This window comes from Poecilia reticulata, chromosome 14 (genome assembly GCF_904066995.2).
Source record: "Poecilia reticulata chromosome 14, P_reticulata-male-v2, whole genome shotgun sequence".
Taxonomy (NCBI): Eukaryota; Metazoa; Chordata; class Actinopteri; order Cyprinodontiformes; family Poeciliidae; genus Poecilia; species Poecilia reticulata.
The window spans coordinates 8,866,112-8,893,310 of NC_088843.1; the positions used below are offsets into that span (position 1 = coordinate 8,866,112).

The 27,199-nt window shown below is 36.7% G+C and overlaps 1 protein-coding gene across 12 annotated transcripts in view; it reads right to left on the minus strand.

Moving 5' to 3' along the window:
• The window catches only part of nrxn2a (neurexin 2a), a 182,094-nt gene that overhangs the window by 70,706 nt on the left and 84,189 nt on the right, over positions 1-27,199 (minus strand). For 9 of the 12 annotated variants that reach the window (XM_081615817.1, XM_081615825.1, XM_081615820.1 and 6 more), the window contains 6 exons: positions 23,280-23,306; positions 17,128-17,247; positions 16,670-17,051; positions 14,969-15,159; positions 14,691-14,864; positions 13,049-13,168 (listed from right to left, as the gene is read on the minus strand). In XM_081615817.1, coding sequence (XP_081471943.1) covers positions 13,049-13,168; positions 14,691-14,864; positions 14,969-15,159; positions 16,670-17,051; positions 17,128-17,247; positions 23,280-23,306 — 1,014 coding nt within the window. The remainder of the gene's footprint in view (positions 1-13,048; positions 13,169-14,690; positions 14,865-14,968; positions 15,160-16,669; positions 17,052-17,127; positions 17,248-23,279; positions 23,307-27,199) is intronic. The other 3 variants (XM_081615826.1, XM_081615822.1, XM_081615821.1) reach the window with 1 other exon arrangement.

Sequence of the window (27,199 nt, forward strand, 5' to 3'; positions counted from 1 at the left end):
TTCAATAGGTGAGAAGACAGAGCAGCTCAAATCAAGCTCACCTGTATTATGTGGAGAAAACAGAACTGAATCAAGGCTTTGTCCAAGAAGTTGTCCGAGAAGTGACCATCTGCTTTCAGTTTGTCAAAGAGGTCCATCCAGAACTGGATACATTCACTTCGCAGGGTCAACCACCATCTTTCAATCCGCTGATTTCCAGTGCTTGGACCAGATATTACATTATCACTTTCAGGTTGATCTTCTGTAAGATGCAAATATCTTTGCATGCCAGCTGCATTAACATTTTCTGTCCCTAAATCCACTCTCAGTCTTTCAGGACAACCCTCAGCATTAATCACTGCATCCATGAAGTATCCAGCAATGACTCTTGGATCATTATTTGTTTTGTATGCCTCAAGCCATATCAGCCTTCTGGAAAAACCGTCAATGCAACCATTGATCCCAATTCCAAATGGTTTCAGCTTATCATAGCCGTCCATATGCCAAACATAGTTTGGACCACGACTATAGTAAATCCGTCTCCTCAGTCGATTTCTTGACCTTAGGTCCACTCCTTCACCATCTAGTAAGCGTAAAAGGACTCGAACTGTTTCCCTGTCTGTAACAATACCATTCATCCAGCATTTTTGGTGCATCCATCGATATCCGTGACATTGTCCAGAGGTTTCAAGTTGCTGACGAATGAAAGCTGCCACTACACTCACATCAGTTTTGTTCTTTCGGCGCCAAAGTTTCTTCTTATTAAGAATCCTTTCTAGTGTCCTCTTGCTAAGAATAACCCCATGAACCTCAGCCAGCAAAGCAAGAATTTCATCATTGGTTAAACCACATCTGAAATACTCCTCAATTTGTTTATAATCCATTAAAAGGAGAAAAATCTGTGTTTTACTGGTTAGACAAATCAAATGGAATACTGTGTAAATCTCATACAAGACAGCATGTCTACTTTTTTGGAAAAGTCGAAATTATGACTTTGAATCTCATAATTATGACTTTGAAAGTCGAAATTATGACTTTAAATCTCATAATTATGACTTTAAAAGTCGAAATTATGACTTTGAAAGTCGAAATTATGACTTTCAAAGTCGAAATTATGACTTTGAAAGTCATAATTATGACTTTAAATCTCATAATTATGACTTTGAAAGTCGAAATTATGACTTTGAAAGTCGAAATTATGACTTTGAAAGTCGAAATTATGACTTTGAAATCTCATAATTATGACTTTGAAAGTCGAAATTATGACTTTAAATCTCATAATTATGACTTTGAAAGTCGAAATTATGACTTTGAAAGTCATAATTATGACTTTGAAAGTCGAAATTATGACTTTGAAAGTCGAAATTATGACTTTAAATCTCATAATTATGACTTTGAAAGTCGAAATTATGACTTTGAAAGTCGAAATTATGACTTTAAATCTCATAATTATGACTTTGAAAGTCGAAATTATGACTTTAAAGTCAAATTATGACTTTGAAAGTCGAAATTATGACTTTGAAAGTCATAATTATGACTTTGAAAGTCGAAATTGACTTTAAATCTCATAATTATGACTTTTAATGTCAAAATTATGCCTTTAAATGTCATAATTATGACTTTGAAAGTCGAAATTATGACTTTGAAAGTCAAAATTATGACTTTAAATCTCATAATTATGACTTTGAAAGTCGTAATTATGACTTAAAATATCAAAATTATAACTTAAAAAATAGAAATTATGACTTTGAAAGTCGCTATGATGTCTTTGAAAGTCGAAATTATGACTTTAAATCTCATAATTATGACTTTAAATCGAATTATGACTTTGAAAGTCGAAATTATGACTTTGAAAGTCGAAATTATGACTTTAAATCTCATAATTATGACTTCCTGTTTAGCTTTTTTTTTTTTCATGGCGGAAATGGGCTTCCATACGTTACACAGACATTTCCTAAAGAATTTCACACAAAAATGCATTTTATCTGCTAATAGGGAAGAAATGAGAACTCACTTGGTAAACCAGAGTGACCACGCTGTTATGGATTTCAAACAAAAGCTGCAGAGGGAAGCTCAATTTCCTCCTGTAAGTTTTGAACCCCTCTGCGGACACAGAGAGTAAAATATGTATTATAGCGGTTTGGATATTTCTCCTAACTCCGTTAGTCAGTGTGACATTGGCAAAAGACTGAACTCCCTCTCTCCTGCATTCAGTGTTTGGAGGGTGAGTCATAAGAGACCATGACTAATCATGAAATAACCTGTCGCATATCTGAGTGAGCTGCCAGTGTGGCTCGCATTTTCAAATCTGTTGAACAAAGCTCAGCACAGCCTGCGTCTGCTTGCATTCTAATGAGCCATCAGCTCGCATTAAATTATCCCAATCCGTGACACTTCACCCAAAAGCACACAAGAGGTCAGGGGCAGCAATGTCTAGTCATTGTAAATAATGAACAGGTTTATTTGTGGAAAAAATGTAGATTGCTGATGATATAAGTTCTTGAGGCTAATGAGGACATGAAGACACCGAGGACCAGCACTGCAGTCGGCAGTCACACAGGCAACTTTGGTACTTTAGACCTTAAATCAGGACAGTGTAAACAACATCGGACCAAAGTAAACATTGATTTTACTGGAAAACAATCTTCTGGGTGCTATATTATACTGGACCATCACGGCTGAAAGTATAGATCAAATCATACAAACATGCAAACTTTTTGTCTGCACTGTCTGACATTCTGTCGGACTAAACATTTTGTTTTAGGTCACTTCATTTTCCCACGAATAATTATATTTGATAAATGTCATATTATAGAGAGATCCTCGTTTAAGGAATCTTTCTTCAGATGTAAAACTTTACAAACATTTCACTAATTTTGAGAAGGATTGTCTATAACAGTGTGACTTGGGTCGAACATTTTGAGGTATCATTCCTCAAGTTTCTCACAGTAGTTTGCTGTAATTCTGGCACCCTCCTCCAGACAGAACCAGTGAAACTGAGTCAGATTTGTAGGCTGATTTTGCTGAAACACTTCTTTTGTGCTCTGCCCACAAATTTGCTATGCGACTCAGATCAAAAGTTTTGTAACAAACACTCCAAAACACTGACTCTGTTGTCTTTAAGTCACGCTTTGAGAAAAATGTGTTTACAGTTTTTAGCTTTCCGGCTGATATCTGGAGGTTTTGCTTCAATATTGAAGTACATCACTTGCGTAACATTTTCAGTTTTACTTCACCAGTAAGTGACGTTGACTGGGGACTTTGTTGTAACAGCAAATATCAACATGTACAGTTGATGTTTTGTTGTAATAAAGATACACAAAAAGCAAATAATGTTTTAAAATGAAACTGTTGTTTGAGATAAACTGAAGTGTTTAAGATGTGCCTGTTTCACCTAAACCTGCAGTGAGTGTTTTTTACGCTGCCGCATATTCTAATAATCACTTTCTTTTATTTCTACATCTGCCCAAATATCAAGAGATAAAGCATATTTTGTTGAGTTCAGATAAGTACTGTATGTAGCATTGATGGGACTTTTGCACGACACTTGAGGAGATGAATATCCTTGCTTTTATTTTGCCTGGCAGAGTGGACAGTCTTTATTATGATGGTCATTTAAAAGCATGTTGTATCAATAAGAGGATTTGATTTATGTTCTTCCAATTAAGGACTTGGTTGATTACAATTCAGATTTCTATGTTGATCTATATTTAACACTATTCTGTGTTAAATTAACACATTCATAGAGTTAACTTTTGACACTACACACTAGTGTTAATTAAATCAATGTTAAATTTCAACTACTGAGAGTGTTGATTCAACTCTATGACAAAACACTTTCAAAGGTGTTATTTTAACATGATCAAGAGTGGACCAATATAGACACTTTCAAAGTGTTAATTCAACTCTCTAGGAGTTGAATTAACACTTCCAAATTTGCTGTGTAGGTAGGGGGCAACCTTGGCCAGTCCCCCTGTAGAAGTGGTCCTGGTCTCTGTTATGGCCTGTTATTACTTAAGAGATAACAGTAAATCAAAGTTGTGGGTTGCAGTGGTCTGAAAAACAAAACAAAAAAAAAACATTGGCCCTACCCTGAGTCCAGTGGTAAATTTGGTCTAGGACAGCCAATGCATCTATGGCCAATCACTCTTAGTCCTGACGCTCGTGCAACAAAACCATTTGACTGTTCCAGAAAGTTTGTGGTGGCCTGTTTTAGCTGGAGATTTTCTAAAAATAGATACAGAGAAACAGCAGTCAATTCTTTATGCATCATTTATTTGTGTATATTACTAAGTAATTGAAATCCAAAGCAGATACAAAATGGTGTTACATAGACTCCAGAAAAATAACCAGCTGTTATGTGCCATTGTTACTTGTTCTAAGTTAAACAGTGCATCAGTCCATGCTGGATATCATAAAAAATGTATAAAGGGAGAAGCACAATCTAAAAAAGAAATTGGACAAACTGCACTACATTTTCCCTGTAAACGTTCAAGCAGTTTTAGTTTTTTTACTACTGATCTCAAATTTGTGCTTAGAAGTTTTTTTGTATTCACAGTCCATTTATTTAATCATTTCAATCAACAAATCCTTCAAGTATATTGCAGAAACTCAGTGCATTTAGGCCTTTACGCATGTGAAGATGGCATGCTGAAGTTCAAACTGAGTATCAGAGCAGAGAAGACAGGGGACTTTATGTGATGTAGCATGGTTGTTGGTGCCAGACAGGCTGGAATGGGTATTTCAGAAACGGACAATTTACTTGGATTTTAACACAAAACCATGTCTCGGGTTTGCAGAGAATGGGAAGGGAAACTGTCCAAAGAGCAGCAGTGTGGAAGAAAATGCCTTGTTTGCCTCTGCCAAAGGTCAGAGCAAAATGGGCAGACTGGCTCGAGATGAAAGAAAGGCAACAGTTTCCTAAATAACCACAACCAAGATATGGAGAATACAATCTTTGAAAGTACAACACATTGAAGCAGATGAGCCACAGATCACAGTGGGTGTCATTCCTATCAGGTAAGAACCGTAAACTGAGGCTAAAATGTATGCGGGAAATCCAAAATAACTGACAATAAGAGGTAGGAAAAAATGCCCGGTCCACTAAGTCTCGATTTCAGCCACCACATTCGGACGGTGGGTTAGAATTTGATGTAAACACGAGAGCATAGGTCCAATCTTCCTCCCATCAATAATTCATGCTGCTGGTAGTGTAATGAAACAGGGGACATTTTCTTAGTACGTTTAGAGTCTGTTTACCACCAATTTAGCCTCGTTTACTCGCCGCCTTGGTATTGCTCCTGACCACATCCATCCCTTTCTGGCTGCTTTCAGCAGCATAAAAATAAAACTATGTCACAAAGCTCAAATGTCATAAAACTGGCCGTTAAGGCAGTTCTGAAGACAAAACCCGGTACTAACAAGGTGTGTTCAATGAAATGGCAGGTCAGTATAAAGTTAAGGTAAATATATAGACTCTGGATCTTAAAGATTGATTTTAAGATCCAGACTTTGCTTTCAGTGTTATGTTTTACCTGATTGGTGTTGGATGTTTCTTATACTCACTCACCAAAATGAAAGCTAATACATTTAAGACAAATTACAATCTCTTAACAGATGCTTTGCGAAAAAGAAAATTAATTTTGCACCTCTTCACTCTATTTGATTTCATCATTGTGAAGTTGCTTCACATTTCTTATAATGTCACACGTTGACATTTGAATTGAATCGACAGGGAAAATCCTCGATTGGCCTTTGAGCAGCAAACTATCAATAGAGAACAGCATTAAGTCTGAGTCAGTTTATCCAATAAAAAGCATCATTGATGTTTTATATTTGTTTATCTTTACAACACTTTTATCTAAAATTATTCTGTTAAATTACACTTTTTTTGTATTTTCTTGCCAGCTCAAAATCCATAAATGCAATTTATGGACGAGCATCATCAGTATCTCTTTAGACAAACTGCTTTATGTCTTTGCCAGTTTATTAAGCTGCATAACTCATTTTGTCAGTGTCACTACATGAAACCCAGCATAGTTTCACTTCAAATATTGCCGAACAGGATAAGATATTAATCTGGTCTGATTACTGATGGCACTTCTAATGCACAATTAACATAAAAAACAGATTAGTATTTAATTATGTTTACTAGAGGTTTGAGTGTCTGAGCAGTGATGCTGCTCTTCTGAGAAAAAAACATTAAAGTGTGCCACACAAGACATGATGTGAGAGACTACAAGGACAGAAACAAAAATAAGCCGGAAAGGACATTTTTCCCTGAGGTGCTTGACTTCTTCTCACATCTATGTAATTGTCCTAAGTGTTTCTTGCACAAGGCTGAAGGGCTGAATGCTGCAAACGTGTAGCGTTGATTCAACCTGACGTGATGAATTTTATTAAATAATCAATTTGAATGTTTTCCTCATAAAAATAGAATTAGATTAGAGGCTAACCTTTAAGGACCTTAAATACGCTCAGTTACTCTGTTCAGCTTTTATCCAGTCTCTGTTAAAACATATTGAGAGAAAGTTGGATGGTTGGATACCGAAGGAGAAGCAGTGTGGCTTATATTCTGACCATAGAACAGTGAACCACATCTGCACCTTTGTGAAAACTGTTAGGAGGGTCACCGGCGTGCACTTGTCAAGTCAACCTTTGCTTTTGTCTGAAAAAGGCTAAAAGTAAAAGCTTTGTCTGCAGTCTCAGCTGAACATTAAACTTTTTTCAAATGCAGGCTGGACTCCGTCAGGGTTGGTTGTCCCTGACCCTGTTTGCGTTTTCTTTAAACAGAATCTAAAGAAGGGAACCTCAAGATTTCATCTTTGTTTTTTGCAGATGACGTGACGATGGCTTTTGGTGTGCAGTGTAGCTGTCTGAAGCTGACCTTGAAGAAGCAGGGGCAAAAATCCTCAGAACAATGGTTCTCAACCAGGAGAATGTAGACCTCTCCATACAAGTCAAGACTTATCCTCTGCCTTTTTCTCAATTGATCGTATGATGGAGCGGGAGCAGCACAGGCTGACTGGGGTGTTGTCTGCAGTAATATGGGTGCTATTTCTGTCTACTGTGGAGAAGAATGAGCTGAGTCAAAAAGCCTCCATTTATCTGTCTGTCTATGTTTCAACCCTTACCTGCGGTCATTAGACATGGATTGTGACAGAAAGGTTGATAACCCCTGTATAAGAGGCTGAAAAGAGCTTTTTTTAGGTGGGTGACTGTTCTTGGCCGTATAGATAGGCAGAGGAGAACTATCATTCGAAGGGAGCTCTGAATAAAGGTAGTCTGCCTTGAAAAGAAACTCTTGAGGTGGTTCAGGAATCCTGTGGGAAGCCCGCTGGGCGCTCCTCTTTCAATGTTTTCAGGGCACATCCTACTGGGAGGAGACTTGGGCAAAACCCAAAATCTGATGGCCATTTTGTCACAGTTGACCTGGGAAAACGTTGAGATCCCAAAGAATAAACTAGGGAATGGGATGTCTGCAAGTTTCCACAAAGGGAAATATGTAATTAGCAGACGGACATCTTCAAGTTTTTTATGCCATGATAATCCTTTAATCTCTGTGCTCTGTGTATATATATATATATATATATATATATATATATATATATATATATATATATATATATATAATTTTTTGTTTTGTTTTGAGAATCCTTAATTGGGTCGTAATAGCAACATCATTATGCAATTAGCTCACAGTTTTCTAACTACTCTCTGCCTTTTCCATTATGATGTTCTGATCGTTTTCAGCAACATTTAGCACCTCGTTCAGAGAACTATGGCAACAAAAATAAGAAAAGTCTGGCCAAAAATGTTCCTGGAAAACTTGAATACATGCCACTTTACCAAATAATGCACTGCAATTCTCTTTTGCATGCATTCATGTATCAATGGAAATGTGCAATTTTGCTATATTTTGCATCTTTAGTTCATATTCTAGAAGAAAGGTTAGTTCATCTAGGAAAAACAAAAACTAAAATTGCAAGAATGGTTGGATTTCATTTTGCATTTATCTTCCAAAACAACTATTATTCTTAACTTTGGTTTTAATTCCATTTGATTATATTTAAATAGTGTTCTGTGGCAGGTAGGAACTCATTATTTTTATTATATGCAGAAATCAGAGCCTAAACGTGTCCTCTGAAACTAATTATGGCAAACCAACAGAAGACATTTCATTAATTGTGCATCAAAGCAGAACTTTTTAATCTGCACAAACCTAACTTTCTGAAACATGTACTAAAACCTTACAGTGATCTGCTTATATTATATTCCGCAGACCGCCATGCTCATTTTCAAAAACTTAATTAAGACAATTTCGACAAGCTGCACTGAATTTGATGTGATTAGTTGAAACTGTTAAATGAACGCTGCCGTGAGTCACTCATTTATATCTCCAATTCAACATGTGATTTCTGCATTAGCTTATTTAATTGTAATTACTGCTAATCAGAAATACTTAAATAGACCTGGAATATAAACATTCATTGCAAGCTCGTAAAATTTCTGTCATATGAAAAGTCTTGTATGGAGATAAAAAAAAAAAAAAACAACGTATTGGACATTTTGTTTCAATTCCTCTGTTCGGTCCCAAACAAACTAAAATGGTAACTTTACAGACTCCAGGAAGAGTCACATATCTGAACTCGATTCCTGTTAGGTCATCATGTTATGAAGAGCAATATATTTTCTTGAGCCTCTGTCCCAAGGCTCAAGATTAAGTCAAAACCTCTATCCTGGATTATCCCGTCTGGGACGAACGAGTAATTGTGAATGAATCCACCTGAAATGAAGGTCAAAAGAAAAACAGCATTTTATCGAGCATTGCATCGTGCTACATTTTCCCCCCGTTTTCAGGTGAAACATCACATTTCTCCTAAAACCACAAAGCAGGAAGATTTAATCTTTCTAAAAACATGTAACAAAACACATTTCGAAATATCTTAAATCTCTACACACATGTTGGCAACCCGCTGTAACGGCTGTCACTGTCATGTTTTTCACTGGTAGTGAACTCAGTCACTGGCAGGAGGCGAGCAGAATGCCAGGAACTTACCAAAACCAACGGAAGAACACAAGTGGAACCAAGATTTAAGTGGTATGGATAGAATTTCGAAGATATTTTCTGTTTCAATAAAAACTGGAAGAGCAATTAGAAGACACATTATTCACAGCTAATGAAATTCCTTTTAAAAAATTGGGAGTGGAGGATACCAGAATCTTAATAAACATGGTGTCAGGGAGGACAACAGCAACTAAGCTGATGATCTGACAAAGATGTAACAGAAGAGGGAGGCAAAAGTGATGAGGAGGTGATTAATATGTGGCTGGTTAACCAGGGAACAAGAGAGGAATATCAGATAAATACCAGTGGGAAAAACAGCCTCAGAGTAATACTACTTGATTTACAAAGATAAACATACATATTATGTAAATGGCATGTACTTTTGTCTTTCCTATTTTGAAGAGTGGCTATGGCAAATTGCCTCTGTGTCATTTTATACTTATTTATCCACAGGAAAAGGAAAAGCAAGGATTACCATAACTAAATAAATTAGAATATACTAAAAACTTTACTCAACTTGAACTGAGAATAAACAAGCAAACCAATGTTCTATTCATCTTAAAGGAAATGTTACATTTTCTAAACTTAAAGTTGAATGAAAAAATAAAATGTTATGGAAGAAACAGGAGTATATCTATAAACCTCATAGTCTCTCTTTTTTTACTGTGACAAACGGGCCAATGTGTGAACGCAAGCAGGTAATAAATATGCCAAATCAATTATCTGTAGCTGCAAAGGTTAACCAATAATTACACACACACCATATGTTTAGAGGAGGAAGGGCTGAAAATTGGGCACTGAACATCATTCTTGTTAATTCTGGTAATGAAGCCACGACCTAGAAATAATAAGCACAGATGTTTATAGCAAACTCACTTAGACAATGTCTGTATATGAATATCAATGCACTGAGTCACAAACCAAGTAGAAGTGATTCCATCCTTTCCTATTATGGATTAAATGGTTAAACAGAACAGCTTCTTTCTAATCCTTGATCACGAAAAAATTCTTCAGATTGTCGGTTTTGATAAAATTAACCAAAATTTACTTTCCAGTGTGAAAAGAGGCGAGCTTTGACATCTCATGCTGTATAAAATTACAAAATTACAAGTATTAGTCATTGTTTTGACACGGATCTATTGACCTTAACCAGCCAGCCCATCACAGGTCAACATACAAACAACGAAACATGCCCAGAGTCGTACCGAAGGCTACGACCAATTGACCTAACATTCATGTTGTTGTACTGTGGAAGGAAGCTAGAGTATCCATGCAGAAAGAACCCCAGAGGGGATCTGAACCCAAGAACTTTTTGCTGCAAGGCAAAAAAAAATTAACCATTGCTACACTGTTCATTGTTTATACACTACAGCAACAGTTTGTTTTGCTTCCAAGGACTCAGTGATGGTTCAATGTGAAGCACAAGACTTGTTATTTACTCCAAACAGATCTGATCTATTGGGTTGACCTTTGATATTGGGCTGCCATGCCATTTAGCATGGGCTTGACAGAGAGATGAAAATCACAAAACCTTCCATGAAATTGGGCTTTAGTTGAATATGTTGTTTTGCTGTAATATTAAAAGTCTTTTTTGCTTGGTTTTTGCATAATTTGAAAAACATTATCTCTAGGAACTTGTATAAGGAATTGAACTGAAAGACTGGAATCAAGGCCATAGTTCAAAACATCCTAATCGCAATAACATGATGCTGGAATCAGAAATACTTTTAAAGATGACTTAACCAAAATAGATAAGCCGTGTGATTATGTCTCAGAATTACAAAAGTAAAATCAGATATCTGGAGAAAGAAAAATCACCAAAGATTGGTGGGAGTATTTGTGTGGTTTATCCAGTAAGCTTGTAATTAAAACTGAAAACCCGCATACCAACATTATGGAACTCATTTGACATCTTATTCAAGAATAATAAGGATCAACTGCATGTTGTTGCTGTTTATGAGAAAAGAAAATAAATGCAGGAAGTCTGTTTGTTTGTTTAAAAGAAAACAGCTTACAACATAAGCAGACTTGCATGGGGAAAAAACAAATACAATCACAAGTGATTGAAAGTGAAAAGAGAAATGAGTCAATTTCAAGACAGTAATATGAAGTGAAAATCAACAAATCAGGGCACACTTTGAAAAGCATACATAAAAGGTTCTTTGAATACAAGGAAAAACTAAACTAAGAATGTCCTTGGTTCACTTCATCCTTTTAAACATTGTTTTTCTTGTGTAACTGTATGAAAGATAAGATCTGCTTTAACAGTAATGCTTTTCAAGCAGAGCTATAAAGTTATACCTTTGATGCCTCATCTGGTGTCACTTTTGAACACCAGAGACATAACTCAGTCTTCTTTTCACAGTAAAATGTACATCTTTTTGCTCTGATCTCTTTGTTTTTTTCTTTTTTTGAAAATAAGCTTGAAAATGGGCCTGATCTTACCTCTATTTGTATATAAAGTCCACGGACCACACCCATATCCATCTCCACATATCACTGGCTCCTTCTTGTTTGCTTTCATTTGTAAAACTCCGACTGTTTTAAGGAGGATTATCGCCAAGGAGGAGAGTCATCCTTAAATTGTTCTATTCTGACTATTTTTTGTGTGTTTTTAAGATTGTTTTCAGCAGACGGTGCTCAGCGCTGCCCCGTTTCAGTGCGGCACGGTACTTTCCCCCTCACCTTGCGAATTTCACTGCATGTTTATTCAGAAAGACTAAATATGTCACACATATCCAATAGACAGGCTATGGAACATCAACATGTGTAGAACAAGTGTCAAACCTGTATATGTCACCTTCTTATTCATTTACTGAATGTAAAAAGTTTCAGTTTTGAGTTTCCGATGGGTCGACCAGCTTTTAGGACCAACAAAGCTAAACACAGTCCTAGTCACCAGCAGATCTTTCAGTGCATTTCTAGTTACAACTTTTATTGTCTTTGCACATTAATGAATGCTTTAAAAACTACAGAAAAGTGTATTTAACTAAAAAAAAAAAAAAACACATCAAGGAAACCCTCAGATGAGGAAATCGCTTTTGATGACTTCTGCAACATCAAGTGCACAACGGTTTGCTGAATTTTCTCTCCAAAGTTAAAATGTGAGTGAACAAACATGCTTCTAACCATCAATGACAAAGTATTATCTTTTTATCCTTACATGTTTTTCGTACTGCTCACTGAATTCTCCACTCAGACACAAAACTGCACTTTTTGTGAGCGAACAAATAAGCTCCTATCCTTGAAGTGTCTTTTTTTTTTATCTTTATGTATTAAGTATCTAACCAGCACACCACTTATCAAGAAATTATCTTCTGCTAGAGTGCCTGCTGAGCTTATAATGTAATGTACTTTCCCTCTTAAAAAGTAAAACATAAAACCACATTTTAAAAACAATTACCACAAAGACACATTTCTTGCAGTTATTCTAAATGATTCTGCAGCAAATGAAGCTTAACTTGCCATGGCTGGCCTATTAAACACAATACTTTGCTATAATTAATATGAGGAGCCCTTGGTAACAGTTGGCTGTATTATTCATGACCTTGCTACATAAGAAATATGTTTTGTTGTTGTAATATGATGAAACGGTGAGTCATGTGTAACTATGTTTAATAAGACAATGCACAGAGGAGAGGAAATAATTATTGCTTGGATTTTTTTAAAAAATGGTTAACACATTAATCTCATATCGTTGTGTAAAACTTACCTTCAGTCCTTAGATTGTGAATCCTCTAGGACAAAAACTCATTAAAATTCTATTAAGACCTAAATGGAAGCAGTTTCGATGTGTGGCAGGCGGGACACCACCTAAAGGTTTCATCCCTTTAGAGGTAAAATAAAAAAAAAAAAGCTGACTGTTCTTTCTAAAGTGTATTTCATACGTTACTGAATTCTGTATTGATGGTGGAATTTGATCTGCATCGTGTCAGTGATAAGCCTGTCAAGAAGACATTTTCCAGCGTTGTAGCCAGTCGGGCGTGATACACCTTTACTCACGGTCACTGCAGAAAGGTCCCCCGTAGGTGGTCATGGTGCAGTCGCAGGAGAAGCCCTCCCACAGCTGCAGACACACACCTTGGTGGTGGCAGGAGTCCTCTGTGCAGGTTGTGCTGGGCCCTGAAAGGTGTTCACAGCAGATTAAGCAAGGGCTTTTCACTTCACTTTATGCACCTTTGCTTTTACTCAAGAGGAGTGAACGAAAAAAAAGTAAGTAAAACACTTACATATGGCTACCTTTACATGTCCAACAATCCATGTAGTTTAGGAATGTTGTACAAACAAAATCTTGAGAGAGTGGCCTGCATTTGCGTTCAACCCTCTTCAGCTAATGGTTTGCATGTTGCACCAGATTTAATATAGGGTTAACAGAGTAGATGGGGTGTAATATAAATGAATGTCAGATTTTCCAGATTTGACTTTGAAAAACGATTTTCACAGCCGCCCATTGTTTTCCTTCCACTTCACAATTCTGCAGTGTGGGATGGATGAATGAATGAATAGTTCTCATGCTTGATTATTTTTTCCTACAAAAATAATCAAATAGGCTTTCACTGATAAAATATACTGAATACATTGGATAAAGAAACAAAAAACTAAAACATAAATCAGTAAGAAATGCATTTTATAAGTAAACTTTGATTTCTTTTGACAGAATCTCAAAGCCAAGAACTAAAAAAGAGACCTTTATTACCTTAGGACTAAGACTTTGGACATTTAAATACGTGCAGTCACATTAAAAGAAAAGCACATACTCTGGTAATTCTAGAGTTTGGGTTAATGAATAATCAGGGGTCATATCTACAAAGGTATATCGGAAGTAAATAGTCCTGCGTCTGCAGGGATTCAATCACATTTTGTTTAGATTCAAGTCGTCTTTTATGTGGGCAATATAGGCAGCTGTCAGCATCAGGCTGGGTGCATAAGCACAAGATATGAAAGACAAGTTATCAAACTGATTTTACATTATCTAGAGCTTATTTACCTCTATTTATGTGATTCTCACAGGGAGGAACTTCATAGAGGATGACTTGAAGATGTTCATAATGTTTTTGGAATTACTTGTGTTTGTATTTGGATTATTTTGTCTAAAACTGTTAGTTTAAAAGTTGTTTCTTAAGTTCTGTTCACTGTGTATTTTGGTTTAGACATATTTGTTTTGTACTAATACTTCTCCTGTTGTTTAGTAGATTATTCTGTGTTTTGGTTTGTCTCCTCTTGTGTTCATTCGGTTTTTATTAATCAACTTCCCTTAGTTTTTCCTTATGGTTTCTTCCCCAACTGCACCACAATCCCCTGATTACTACTCCCAGTTCTCATTACCACACTCATCAGGTCACTCAGCATTTTATTAAGCAGTTTTTATAGATTAGATTTTGGACTGTAAAAAAATTACAAAAAAATGTCAAAATCCCCTCATGGATAAACACTGCAACATTTAAAATAAAAGTAGATTTACTGAATTTGTTTTCTTCCCAATCAATGTTGAATATTTGAGACACCTGTTCAATTCCAAGACCAATCGGGAACAATTAGCGTGCAGTGAGAGGCCTCCTGTCCCTCTGGTTTAATCCCTAATACACCAAGCTGAACAACAAGAAAACCATTTACAGAAATGATCTGGGATTTTTTTTGCCCTCACCTCCGCAGCCTCTTTCCACCTCTCCCACCTTGTGAAGGGCATCCGCCAGCAGCTCAGGGAGCCTTCCATTTAAGTCCACAGAAGCCAGACAGCCCTTGTATCCTTCCCGAGAAGCTATTAACCTGGGAAGGCTGCTGTACATGCTCTTTCCAACACCACCGATGTACAGCTCCCCTAGAAAACACAAAGTTAAGGAATAGAAACGCTCTTTAGCAAACTTAAATCTCAAATTAAGCATGAAAATAGTCGGATTTCGATGTAAACAGCATGAATTTTACCTTTTAGGTCCAGGTTTCGGGCTCCGTTGGTGTGTTGGGTAACGGTACGGGAATCAATCTTGAGTACGTGTACATTGTTGTTGTCACGGGAGATCACCACGTTGTGCCATTGGTTATCATTGAGAGGCTTGTCAGAGTTTCCCTTCATTAGCGACGGTCCATTTCCCAAGTCAAACACATAATGAATGTACCTATAAGACGAAACATTTGTTCAAGATCTGTGTTTTTAAATTCCTTTCATAACAAATGTCACACATAAATTACCACTAATTCTACTTGGCAACAATTAATTTTCTTTTGCTGCCATTCAAATAAAATAATATGATTTAATTGCAAACGAGTGTGTTTTACTTCAAGCATAGTCATCAGACAGACTTCATTCAAACTTAATTATGTTAATAATCAAAGTTAAGAACCATCCATGAATGAGCCGCCACACTTCACACAAAACACTGAACAGCCGGAAAATCCTGACAGAAGTGTTGGGAGCCTTTTTTTTTTTTTTGTCTGTGTCGTCTTTGGGAGCTTCTGCTGCTGGTTCCAGATCTGAACAAGACCTCCTGCTGACTAATTGCTCACTGACAGAGAGTCTGTGCTAGGCATTTCAGTGGGATGATACAACTGCGGCTTTGCTGGCTCCGTTTCCACAGCCACTTTCTGATGTTCTTACCATGAAAAAATATCTTTAATGGAAAAAAAAGATCCTTTGAAACATATCTATGTTGTTGATCCTTGTTCAGGGGAGCTATCAAGCGCTCTCAAGTTTTAAGTTGAGACTCCTGGACACTAATTGCCTCACGAATAATTTTAAATTAACCCCTATATTGTGCATTTACAGTTCAGGAATTTACATGTAGTATCATATAATTGTGGGGCTTTTAACTTTGAATTTGAAACATTCTTTCCCCAGAGTGGATTGATTATAGGACAAATAACGTGCCTGATGTTGGGCTTTGTCTGTGTTTAAGGGCATAACAAGCTCAGTATGTGTAAACTTTGGATTTTGAAGAATATAAAGATTCCCTCGAAAATAATTGAATTTAGCAAAAAAAACAACAACATTTTTACGTATCCTGACTGACTTAAACAGCAATTATTAAATCTGATGAGAAAAAAAAAACATGCATGGACTTTTTCCCCACAGTGTATATCAATATGTATATGGTTTCTGGAAAATCCACTAAAACTAACAACTTGTTTAGCCGATTCTTGTTTTAAAATTTTCTTAAAGATGTATTTTGTATTACTTCGACTAGGAAAAAACTTCCATGAGATTAATTAATAAAAACAAATCTTTCAATCAACATGACATTCATACATACTGTATGTAAAAGTCAGACTTTAAAGAGGAGTGTTATTTGAGTTGTATATCATGTATTATGTTATTCCCTCATCAAAAACAAACCTGACGTGTTGCTTTGAATTTCTCAGGCATGCTTGAAGAATCATTGACTCTCTTGTGGCAGCCATTCTGGCATGCCTAAATACTCGCTCATACAAAGTGCTGCCTATATAAGATTGGGAGCTTCATAAAGAGACAGAGGCCAATTTCAAAGTATTAAATTGCTAAGCCAAGTTTCTTACATCGTACAGTTAAATTTTGCTTGATATATAGCATTTTGGCGATACAGTTTGCTATAAAAATGGCATTAGATGCCTGGAAGACACATAATATGATGTATAAAATATCCCATCGCTCACCCTTTGACAAGCTCCACCACGATGAAGTCACTGCCGTCTCCAGAGTTATACAGTATCAGGCCATCCGCACTGGTGGTTTTAAACTGGAAAAAGAGGTGCATGGAAGCGTAGGCCTGCAAGGTTGAAAAGGCCAAATAGCTGGCTTGAGTTAGGAAAGTTACGGGGTTGGCCACAATGTGTCTCATGCCAAACCGAGCATTAAGCTCGCAGAAGGAAATGTCTCCATTCTTGCACTGGTCCAGATAGAGCATCCCGTTGAAGGAGAGCGCTTGCAAGTGGCCAATGAAATTGGAGGGCATCACTGAGATGAAGCGGCGCTCTGTCATGATTCCTGTCTCGATGTTGTTGAACTCCAGGCGGGTGTGGGCACCAGTCATGTGGCCTACAGAACAAACCCATTTATCATGAGCTGCTAAAACACTTTTGATAGGCCACGTTTCTTTTTCTCATCTCTCTACCTTCCATTGTCACATTGTCTACAGATAGCTGCAAGTTCTTCCCACGTCGCGCCACCTTCACTGTGTGCCACTCGTTGTCATTCAGCTTCTCGCCTACAAGAAGAGTCTCTGGTCCCTTGCCTAAGAGGAGGAAAGCGTCAAGTGACAATCATATCACAGGGGCGCAGTATCTTTTCACACGAGCACTATACCTTGAGAAGCACTTACAGGGTGAATACATCCATTTACTTATCACTCACACATACAGCAGAAACATTCAGGAGAAAGCAATAATTTAAATTCTCCTCCTTTTCAAGGTAAAACTAAGAACAAAACACCTACAGCACAGTCATTTCCAGGCTAAATATTTAACTTGTGTTGAGACATTTGTGTGATCTCTGCTGAAAAGCTGTGCTGGCTTACAGTGAAGGCCCTGGCTCGCTCATATAAATTCAAGTTTCAGATTTTCTTCACTATCCTCTGCATTTTTCACTGGTTTAAAAATAGGTCACAGTGCAGAGGCTTGCCACTGCAGTACCGTCAACCCGAATCAGTGCCTATGCAACAGGCCGACATGGCAGTTCAAAGGAGTTCTGACATCGCTTGGGAAACTAATTGGCCATGCCTAAGCTGACTTTGCCTTGAGGGGTTTGTCTGTCTAATTGTGCTCAGGGCGCAGGAGAATTACAAGGGACGCATAGAGGGCAATAAATGAAAAACATCAGCTGGTTTCCGAACAATACACTGTTTCATCCTCTGGGAAATAAAACCCGTGCCTGGAGACCTTGTCCGCCTGCAAATTAAGTGTCTCCACGTAGCACATCGCATGACATGGACTGAATATTGGCTATGCGCTCGGAGTGGATCAATAACATCAAATCCTGCATCCTTTGCATTCAATGGACTTACTTAGATGTGGAAAAACAAACCACTGTGCGGAGTCAAGTAGAGCTGAAAAGGCAGAAATGTTTACCTTGTGGATCACTATCATGAAATCAGACATACGGGCAGGATTTGCTGTAATGAAATAGGAGGTTGCAGGACGAAGGGTAGAGGAGTCTGTTCATCTAATCTGTGCTGCTCAGAAGGGGAGCTTTGCTGCTATCTAAACATATAAGGCCAAATACACGAATACCAACACAGGAAAAAATGTTACATCTAGAAAGTTTGGGCCAGTGAAGTAATGATTTATACAGTAGGAAAAATAAACATTGAACAAACAAATGTTTTCCTCAGAAAATATATTTATCTCGAAGCTATTGACACAAAACTTACACAAGTGATCTCCACATATGGCGAAATGTAGACAACTCGGTCCATTAAATTATGTGTAATAAAGCGGAATGGAACATGATCACTGACTTTTTTTCAATGCTTTTTAGAGTAATTACAACTTCAAGTCATTTTTTGTGTAAAAAAAAAAGGAAAAAAAAGTAATTTGCATTTCTTAGGTTTGAGTTTGAGATATTCTTCCACATTACTGTCTTCCAACCTTTAAAGCTTCTGGGGGGCCTCTTCTATGAAATCTAATCTTCAAGGAGCTTTATTTTTTGTCTCAGAAATCATTTGAGAGTTTCCTTGGCTGTGTGCTCAGGATCATTCTCTTGCTGAAAAATCCACCGTCGTTTCTTCTTCAGATTCTTATTAAGAAGGTCCCGGTACATTTCTCCATTGATCCTTCATTCGATATGAAGCTTGCCAGTAGCCTGCTAACAACTACTCCCCGTCGTGGTAGTCCCAGATTCAAACCTCACTGTTGATGTTTTTAACTGTGGTGTGCAGTGCCATGTATTCTCTAAATATTGTGTGTGCGCTGACATTTAAAGAAATACCTTTTAATCTAATCTATTCTTTACTTTTGATGTATGCTACATTTTCCAAATTTCCTTTGGGAAACTTTGAATGAGTTTCAGCAATCTGTTTCTTCAACAGTGGAGTTTTGTGCAGTGATCATACACTAAAGTCACCACAGTTCAGTACAATTATTTATTGCTTACATATAAAACACAGTTGCCTTGCAGCAGGAAACTTTAGGATTTCAATTTCAGTCAAGAATGGAGTACGTATTATTGACTCCTACAGGCACTTCCTCCCTCAGGCCATTTTTAACATCATTTTTAACATCATTTTTGAGGAATTTTGACAATTTACATGTTGAACTTTGACAAAATCCACCTCGGCATTAAAATTTCCTCACACTAATCACATTTAAACTCTGTCAGTGAGCAGCTAAGGCAGATTTTGTGACTTATATGAGCAAACATTAATATGGTAAACTGATGACATTAATTTATCCACTGAAGATTTCTGTGGCGAATGATCTTCTGAAGAAAGTTTTTCTAAAAATGAGCTGCACAGGGATGCTTTCAGCTTTAATTATTTCATTTATATCTTTAAAACTGTTGAATTAGTTGTTTTGATTCCTTTCTATGTCAGAATTATCCGGGCTACTACCAACATCTGTTTTTCCTTGCATTTTACAAGAGTACAGCATGTCCAACATTTTTAAAAGCATTCTCAATAATTAGCAGTAATCAGCAAAAACAAAATGGCATTACAGCAATCAGAAACTCTTCTTATGATTTCTGACCAGCTTTTTGAAAATTTTCACTGGTGTTTTTAAAGGGTATTTAAGGTTGGAAGGCCTCTTTGCCATCACTCTAATGTTTTGCTCCATCTGTTGATTCTCCGTCAGAGTTTGGACTCCGGCTGATCTGCCACAAAACTTTAAAGTTCCTTTATTCAGAAGAAACATGTTTATTAAATTATTTTTAACCCAAATGTGCCAAAGGAATGACTAATTTTGGTTTTAACTATTTTCTGATTGAAACATAAAATACACTTATACTTTATTGTATTACTATATTGTATACATAGTGTTGGATCCTTAAAAAAACATACGCTCAACTTGCAGTGTTTCCAGATGTGAGAAAATGTATTATCTAAATAAAAAAGCAGAAATACAATGGAAATGAACAAAAAAGCCATATTATCTATCAAACTGTTCATGTGATTCTAATTCTTTTACATTAATGCAGTTATTGTCTTGCTATTTTGTCTGTGATTAAGAATTCAGTGAAGAACTCAGATAAAAAATGTTTGATGAATGAAACTGTATTAATTAAACATTGTAATCTACATATTTCTTTCACATCTTAGTGCATCAATTGATTTTAAAATTTAAAAGCATCTGTATCTACTGTATATCATCAAAGGTCATCCTGATCCGTCTGTGTATTTGGGCTGAAACCCCATTGTGTGGTTTAACACACACACACAAATTATTTTGCAACTGAAAATCAGTTTATTCATCCTCAGTTATTGATCCATACCTGAAATTTGTGTTTCGACGATAAATTTGATGCTGCAGCAAATTCATCTGATTGCTTTTTTGTCCTTCCTTAGTTTAAAACAAATTTTAAAGAGATATTCTTTAAAGAAAAAATATGTTAATGAATTAATAGTTGCAAGTTAAACATCCTTTGAATTTTGTCTATCAGTAATTATAAATGAGCTGCCTATAATAAATATAATAAAAGTGCATTCTTATAAAAGATCTATCTCTGATTCAGCAGGAGGTATTGAGATGGTGGACTGTGATGTATATTCTTCCAGGCATCTGACCGTAAACTCTTTGAAATCTGGCTTCCTTTCAAAGCTCCTTCACTTCACAAGCTCTTCTTCCAGAAGCTGAGGCCCTAGCCGCCCATGTAAGGAGTCTGTTTTGTCCAGTTTGATCCTCGCTTAAAATTGAATTTGATTAATACTCTCAAACAAAGACGACTTCAAAGGTGCCGCCGCAGCTATACAGGTCATCCCTGCGAGCGTGCCGAGACCCAGCCGTGCGTGACGTGCATGCTAATCGAAGCGTGTTATAGTCATTTTGTAATTTGGTGCATCTTACTTCAGAAGCATCTAGTGGCCCATTATTCTGTGGTTATACAAGAATTCATCAAGGGCACTTTAACAGGATTTGTTAAACCAACTTTTACCGTCCCTGTGTGCATCCAGTGATGGTTTCCAGGAATTCTCTGCAGAGAAGCTCCTTCTCTGGTTCTGTCACAATTATACATCAAATATCTCAATTATCAACCTCTAAATTTTTTATTTTTTTTTTATGTCCTCCATGAAATTAATAGAGTAGATATATTTTTAATTCGCTCAGAGGTTTGGTGCATGCTTGGCTCAGCATCTATAAAAGCCTCTTTTGTCACATCTGTCGATTAGGCTTTTGCATACGCCATCATTTTTAAAAAATATCTGGAAGCCATTTAATTACACACATACGACACATATGTTCTATGATCAATATGTGAAAGTGCATTGCCATCTGCTGGCACACATTGGGACTTTTTTTTTTAACCCAGACAGTAAAAGGAAAGAAGAATAACTACTCATTTTATCCAGTTTAATTTTTTTTGTTATATTACTATTTTCTACGAGGTGCAGAAAATCTTTATAAAAAAATACCTTTAAGATAACTATTCACATACATACATAAACATTCCCTCTACTTACCTTGATCAGATAAAGAAAGTGCAATCGATTGAACATAGGGGGCAGCAGATTAGTCTTACAGATGTGCAATAAATCTGTTGCAAATGTGCCCTTATCTGCCTTTCAAAGACGCTAAAGCTTCATCTCCAACTAATAAATTAACAGGATTACAGGCTGAGACCAGGTCTCGATGAACAGTAAATGTTGCATTTGCGAGTCTAATAAAAACTGCTGTGATTATGGTTTTTCATTTCATGTAATAAGAAATGCATAATAACACACACTAATCCTGTAAATCACTGAGAAATGGAACATTTAGACATTTAATTCAAAAAATAATCCGAAATTATTCAAACACAGAGGTTGCAAACAACCTGCATTGCAGAAGTAACTCTTCTCAGCGTCTACATAAAGCATGTTCGCAGTTTCCTGGTGATACATTTTATCAGTTTCTAACACTGCTTCTATCTCAGGCAGAGCCTAAATTGCCTGCCTCTTGCTATCTGTTGAGCACCACAATCTTCATCATGTATTTGACCGTGCTGAGATATAAAATATCGCTCCATTTCATAGGACTGAATTCCAGAAAATTGATTGTGTTGATCTAACAGAAGGTCTTCTTTTGATGCCTCGCTGCTTTTGAAAGACTTAAACGGTGCATTCTTTTATTGATTTTTATTCTAAGTCGTTTATTTAGAAAAACGTAAGTCCAGAATTAATCTAAGCGTTATTATCAGGAAAATAAAATGCTTGTTGAAATATGCCATTAAAATTCCTCATGAATGTTAGATGGAAATATTTAACTCCAATCACAGAATCATTAAGACACCATTAGGAACATTTTTGTTGTTGCTCTGATTCTCATTTTACTGAGTATTACTTACTGCAGGGTAACATTTAGAAAATATTGTATATTAATAGAGTCCCAATAATTAGCTGGGCTTACAATCGAGACGCTTTTAAATAAGGTTCTGGCAAATCTCAGGACCTGTGGCTGGTGCATTGCATGTGATCAGTTATTCTTTAAATATCAGTCTTATCTAGTTTATCCAAGCTAATCTTATGTTGATGTAGCATATAAAGGCAGTTCTGACAAAACATCGGTTACAATTCTAATGTAGAATCCTGCAAATCTGCACTTTACAGGTTTGCATGATGTCACACCAATTCCTGATTAAAACATCCTTAAAGTATGATTATTTCTACTCTAAAAATGCTATCTTCACTTTTGCTTCTTTAAGTCTTAGATCTAAAAAAAAAAAAAAAAACCTGCAAATTATTCTTAGGCTAAATCCTTTTGTCTGGCATGAGAGCCAATTAGCAAAATGCAAACAAATAACCGACTCAGTGGCAGCGGACTAGTATATGTCAAATTTAGCTACATTTGATTAGCGCATTATGGAGCTAAAATAATTAGAAAACATGTAACTAGATTGTTGGGTTTTCTGAGCAAAGCACAAAGGGATCTAATTACATTTAGCTGTGCAGCTGTTCAGTGAATAAAGGTCTCATTTTTGCTGTTATCTGTAATGGTACTTCAGAGAAACAGCAGCAACAGTAAACAAGACGAATGTTCTGTTTCATGAGGAGGGAAAAAAGGAAAAGAAGCACATAAATATATCACAGTGCATGTTCTCTAAATCATGGAACAAAAGATAATCATAGGAGACACTTACTGAGATTACAGTCTATCCTGATACAATCTGGTGAGAGAGAGAGTGAGATGGTGAGATTAAAGGGAAAAAAAGAACAGCACAAAAGAGGAGAATATTTCACATCCTTCAAGGTATATTCTGCAGACAGTTCAGTGCTTTTCAGAGCCCACCATCCGGGGACAGCCTCGAGAGTCTAAACCGCCACTTCCCTCCCTGTAGTTTTCACAACAAACCAGCGAGAGAAAGGACAAAGCTCACTGTGTGTCTGGCTCTGCTGGAGGCATAACAGAGCACATCAAAGTTAGGATCAATAAGAGCTTTATTGACCATAAAAGTAAAGGTGCACCAGCTTTACTTTGTTTTCCGCATGAGCACCGGCTCTGGCGAGGCTGCTTATGCTTAGCTTTTGGCAGAGTTTGATTGTTTCAGAAGCCGTGACTGATAGTTTTACTGACATGTGCTCTAGGGTAAATCAGCAAACATGCACCGCTGTGAGGAAAGTCGTCTGAAGAAGATAACGAAAATAGAAAATGGAACATGTGCTAAATTTGAGCGTGTCGCGCAGCTGATATGAAACAAGTTCAAACATATCAGCAGAGCAAAAAAAAAAAAAAAACATTTACGATAAAGATTTATTCATTTATTTAGAGAATACCAGAATGGCTTTTTAACATTTGTAACAACTATGCAGTAAGCAGCTTATGTTGTAAAATTGTATGTTCATACTTAAAAACAGAGCTTGTAGCATTTTTTTGTTGTTGTTCTTTCTGCTGTTTTATTGTGAAGAATCAAACTTAAACAGTTTCATTAAACTTCAGGTCAGTTCACCTACTGAACAATGTGCGCCTTATTTGCAACCCAAAATGTACTATTTCATCTCTTCCCACTTCCATTTGCCTGCAAACAAATCTTTGTATACTCATGTACTACAACCATTCCAGTCTAGCTTAAATTGTACAAGCTAAAGCTCGTGATCAATGCAGTTATGTCTTTATGCTCTGATCCACTCTGGATTTGCTCTGCATGGGTTTCTGCACCAGCAGAGTGAAGCCATTCCTGACCACTCTGGTTTAAAACACACACACTGCCAGCAGACGTTCTCACTTTCCACATGTTATTGAAAAGCTGTTGACCGAACACAACATGTTACTGGGTCATTTCATTAAGATGGTCAAGGTCCCGCACATGATTGACGATTTCTAAATAAATGCGGGTTATGTTTTTCTCATCTTCATGACGCATTTTTTGACTGATGCAACTTGGACTCAGAAGCACCTTACAGGCTGAAAACCCCCCAAAACTTTTCATTATGAGTTTTATTTTATTATATTATATAATAATTATTATATTATATTATATTATATTATATTATATTATATTATATTATATTATATTATATTATATTATATTATATTATATTATATTATATTATTGTCCTCCAGTACAGCTCTCAGAACTGTAGTTGTTGTCTGTATGCATGACAGTTGACTTTTTGAAAGGCAATTCTTAATTCATGTACAAAATGAATATTAAAAGAACTAAGTGATTTACTTTGCACAATTAAAACCACTCCTTTTCATCTCTAGTCTGTATTGAAGCATTGTATACAGTACATGAAGGGAAGAATAAGAACAAAGTAAACACTTGACCCCCAAGAACTGCTTGGTTATTAAGTAAAATAAGCTGACTGATGCGATTTTGATGAATGCATTGTTGGTTTGATAGTTAACTCTCTAAATGTTCAAGCTGATGCACCTTTATTCAAAGAATGTATAGCATTTCAGCTGAAGTTGCCATTAAGCCTCGTTCTGCAGATTTAATGGCAATTTATTTACCATGTTAAACAGGGAGGAAAAGTGGCAATTTGCACAACCTGCGGCCACAGTCAAACTTACACCTTAGGAAATTATCAAAGCATAAATCTAATGCATTATTGACATCCAAAACTGATTGTATCTTTCAAGTTAACAAGAAATAAAAATGTTCAACTCAAAATTAGATTAATCCAGATAAAACACACTAAAGTTTGGAAAATTTAGACAACCTGAAGAAATGTACAAGAATACACTGGTGTAAGTCAGGTGGCGGCGGAGTGCTCTCAAGCTGTCAACCATCACAGAGCAGTGGAAACAGACAGCCAGAGACCAGGGAGTTTTCTGATGCTGGTGTGTGTGTGTGTGTGTGTTTCTTTGAGTCTCTGTGTCTGTGTGTGTCCATCACTGGCGCTCCCTGCTCAGTGAAGTGACTCTAAACTGGACAAGCCAGCAAATGTGAGGGGAAGGAACGACAATGGGACCATCTACAGTGTGAGGAGTTTAAGTGGTGATATTTCAGCGTAATGATGGATCAGGTCTCTGACTGCCCTCTCCTTGAACTGCAGACAAGCCATTGAAGGGCTGATAGAGCCGAGATAGTCGGGTGGGACCCGACCCCAGGATGAACTGAGAGGAGAGAGACAGGGAGACAGGTGCAGGTAGAGAGAAATAAAGAGGCAGACGAAACACGCACACATACAGTTGTTTAAAAAGACGCAGCACCCCTTGTTCTGTTGGGCTTTTTTAAAGTTCAAATAACCTCATTGAAAAGGGTTTTGTTTGACTAAGATGGTGGAAGCATTATATTTTGCAGTTTAATTAAAGCCAATATTTAAATTCTTTAATTTAATACTTAAATTAAATTTTACCAATGGAATAGTCACTTTCCCTCAGTCTGCCTGTTTGGTTTGCATCAACAGCTCATCAGAAATTTTCCCTTGTTTTGCTCAACAAGTCCCTATGTCATTCTCCATCCTTCCCTCAGCATAAGCTCACTGGTTCTCATTATTATTTGCCTCGTTCCCTGCATTACGCTGCCCACGCTCCATATTCTGTTTCCCTTGTGCATTATATGCAGGTTTCTTGTTATCTTTATAAATAAAACCTTTTACTCTGCTTATTCCTGGTACTTGTCTGCAGAGTCCCTCTTACTTTAAACTCTTTAAACATGACACATTTTCTGTCATATAATATTGCCTACCACATGACTGAAGCTTAAATGGTTCCAGATGGCAACCTCTCCGTTTGTCTTTCTGTGCCAAAACCTTTTCAATAAAGGTTAAAATGTCCACTGTATTTCCTTAAACACACACAGGGGTAATTGATTTGCTTTTCCACCTCTGAGAAAATCTGAATAACTGATCTGCACTGTTTAATTTGACTAGGCTGCCATGGAAACACTGATTTTTAGCAAATGTCAAAGCCACTCCCTGTACTTTCTTTTTATATATATATATATATATATATATATATATATATATATATATATAACAATGACTCTCGTAATGAAAATAGGACAATACACAGAGGGTCAGGGTGATTTTAAATGAAGTGAATTGACTACAAGAATGTGCATACTAACTCTGGCCCCAACGTCCTGTCATATTGTTATTGTGCTCATTTTGTGCTCAAAATCAGCAAGGACAATTATATATTTTGTGGGGTTGCAGAATTATTTGGTTTCAAAATTATACGCAAATGTTAAACCATAAATTGACTATACTTAAACCATTCTCAATAAGTTTTCACACCCATTCCTGTTTACTGTTTGAACTGTTGAATCAAGAAGTCGAGTCAACATCAAGGAGACAAAGTAGATCGTAAAAAGTAACACATCACGCTCCAAACTAAAGACATTCAAGTCTGAGACTTTGGGACTCCAGCAAAACACAGTGAGAGTCATTATCCAAAATGCAAAAGTCATAGGACAATTGCAGACTGGCCTATCAAAACCACTCCAAGAGTGTATGAATACCTACAATAACACTGTCTGTCTGTCTGTCTGTCTGTCTGTCTGTCTGTCTGTCTGTCTGTCTGTCTGTCTGTCTGTCTGTCTGTCTGTCCGTCATCCACTGTGATAGTGTATTGTGAAAAGCTCTATTTTCTAAGAAGAGACCGAGGTCTATG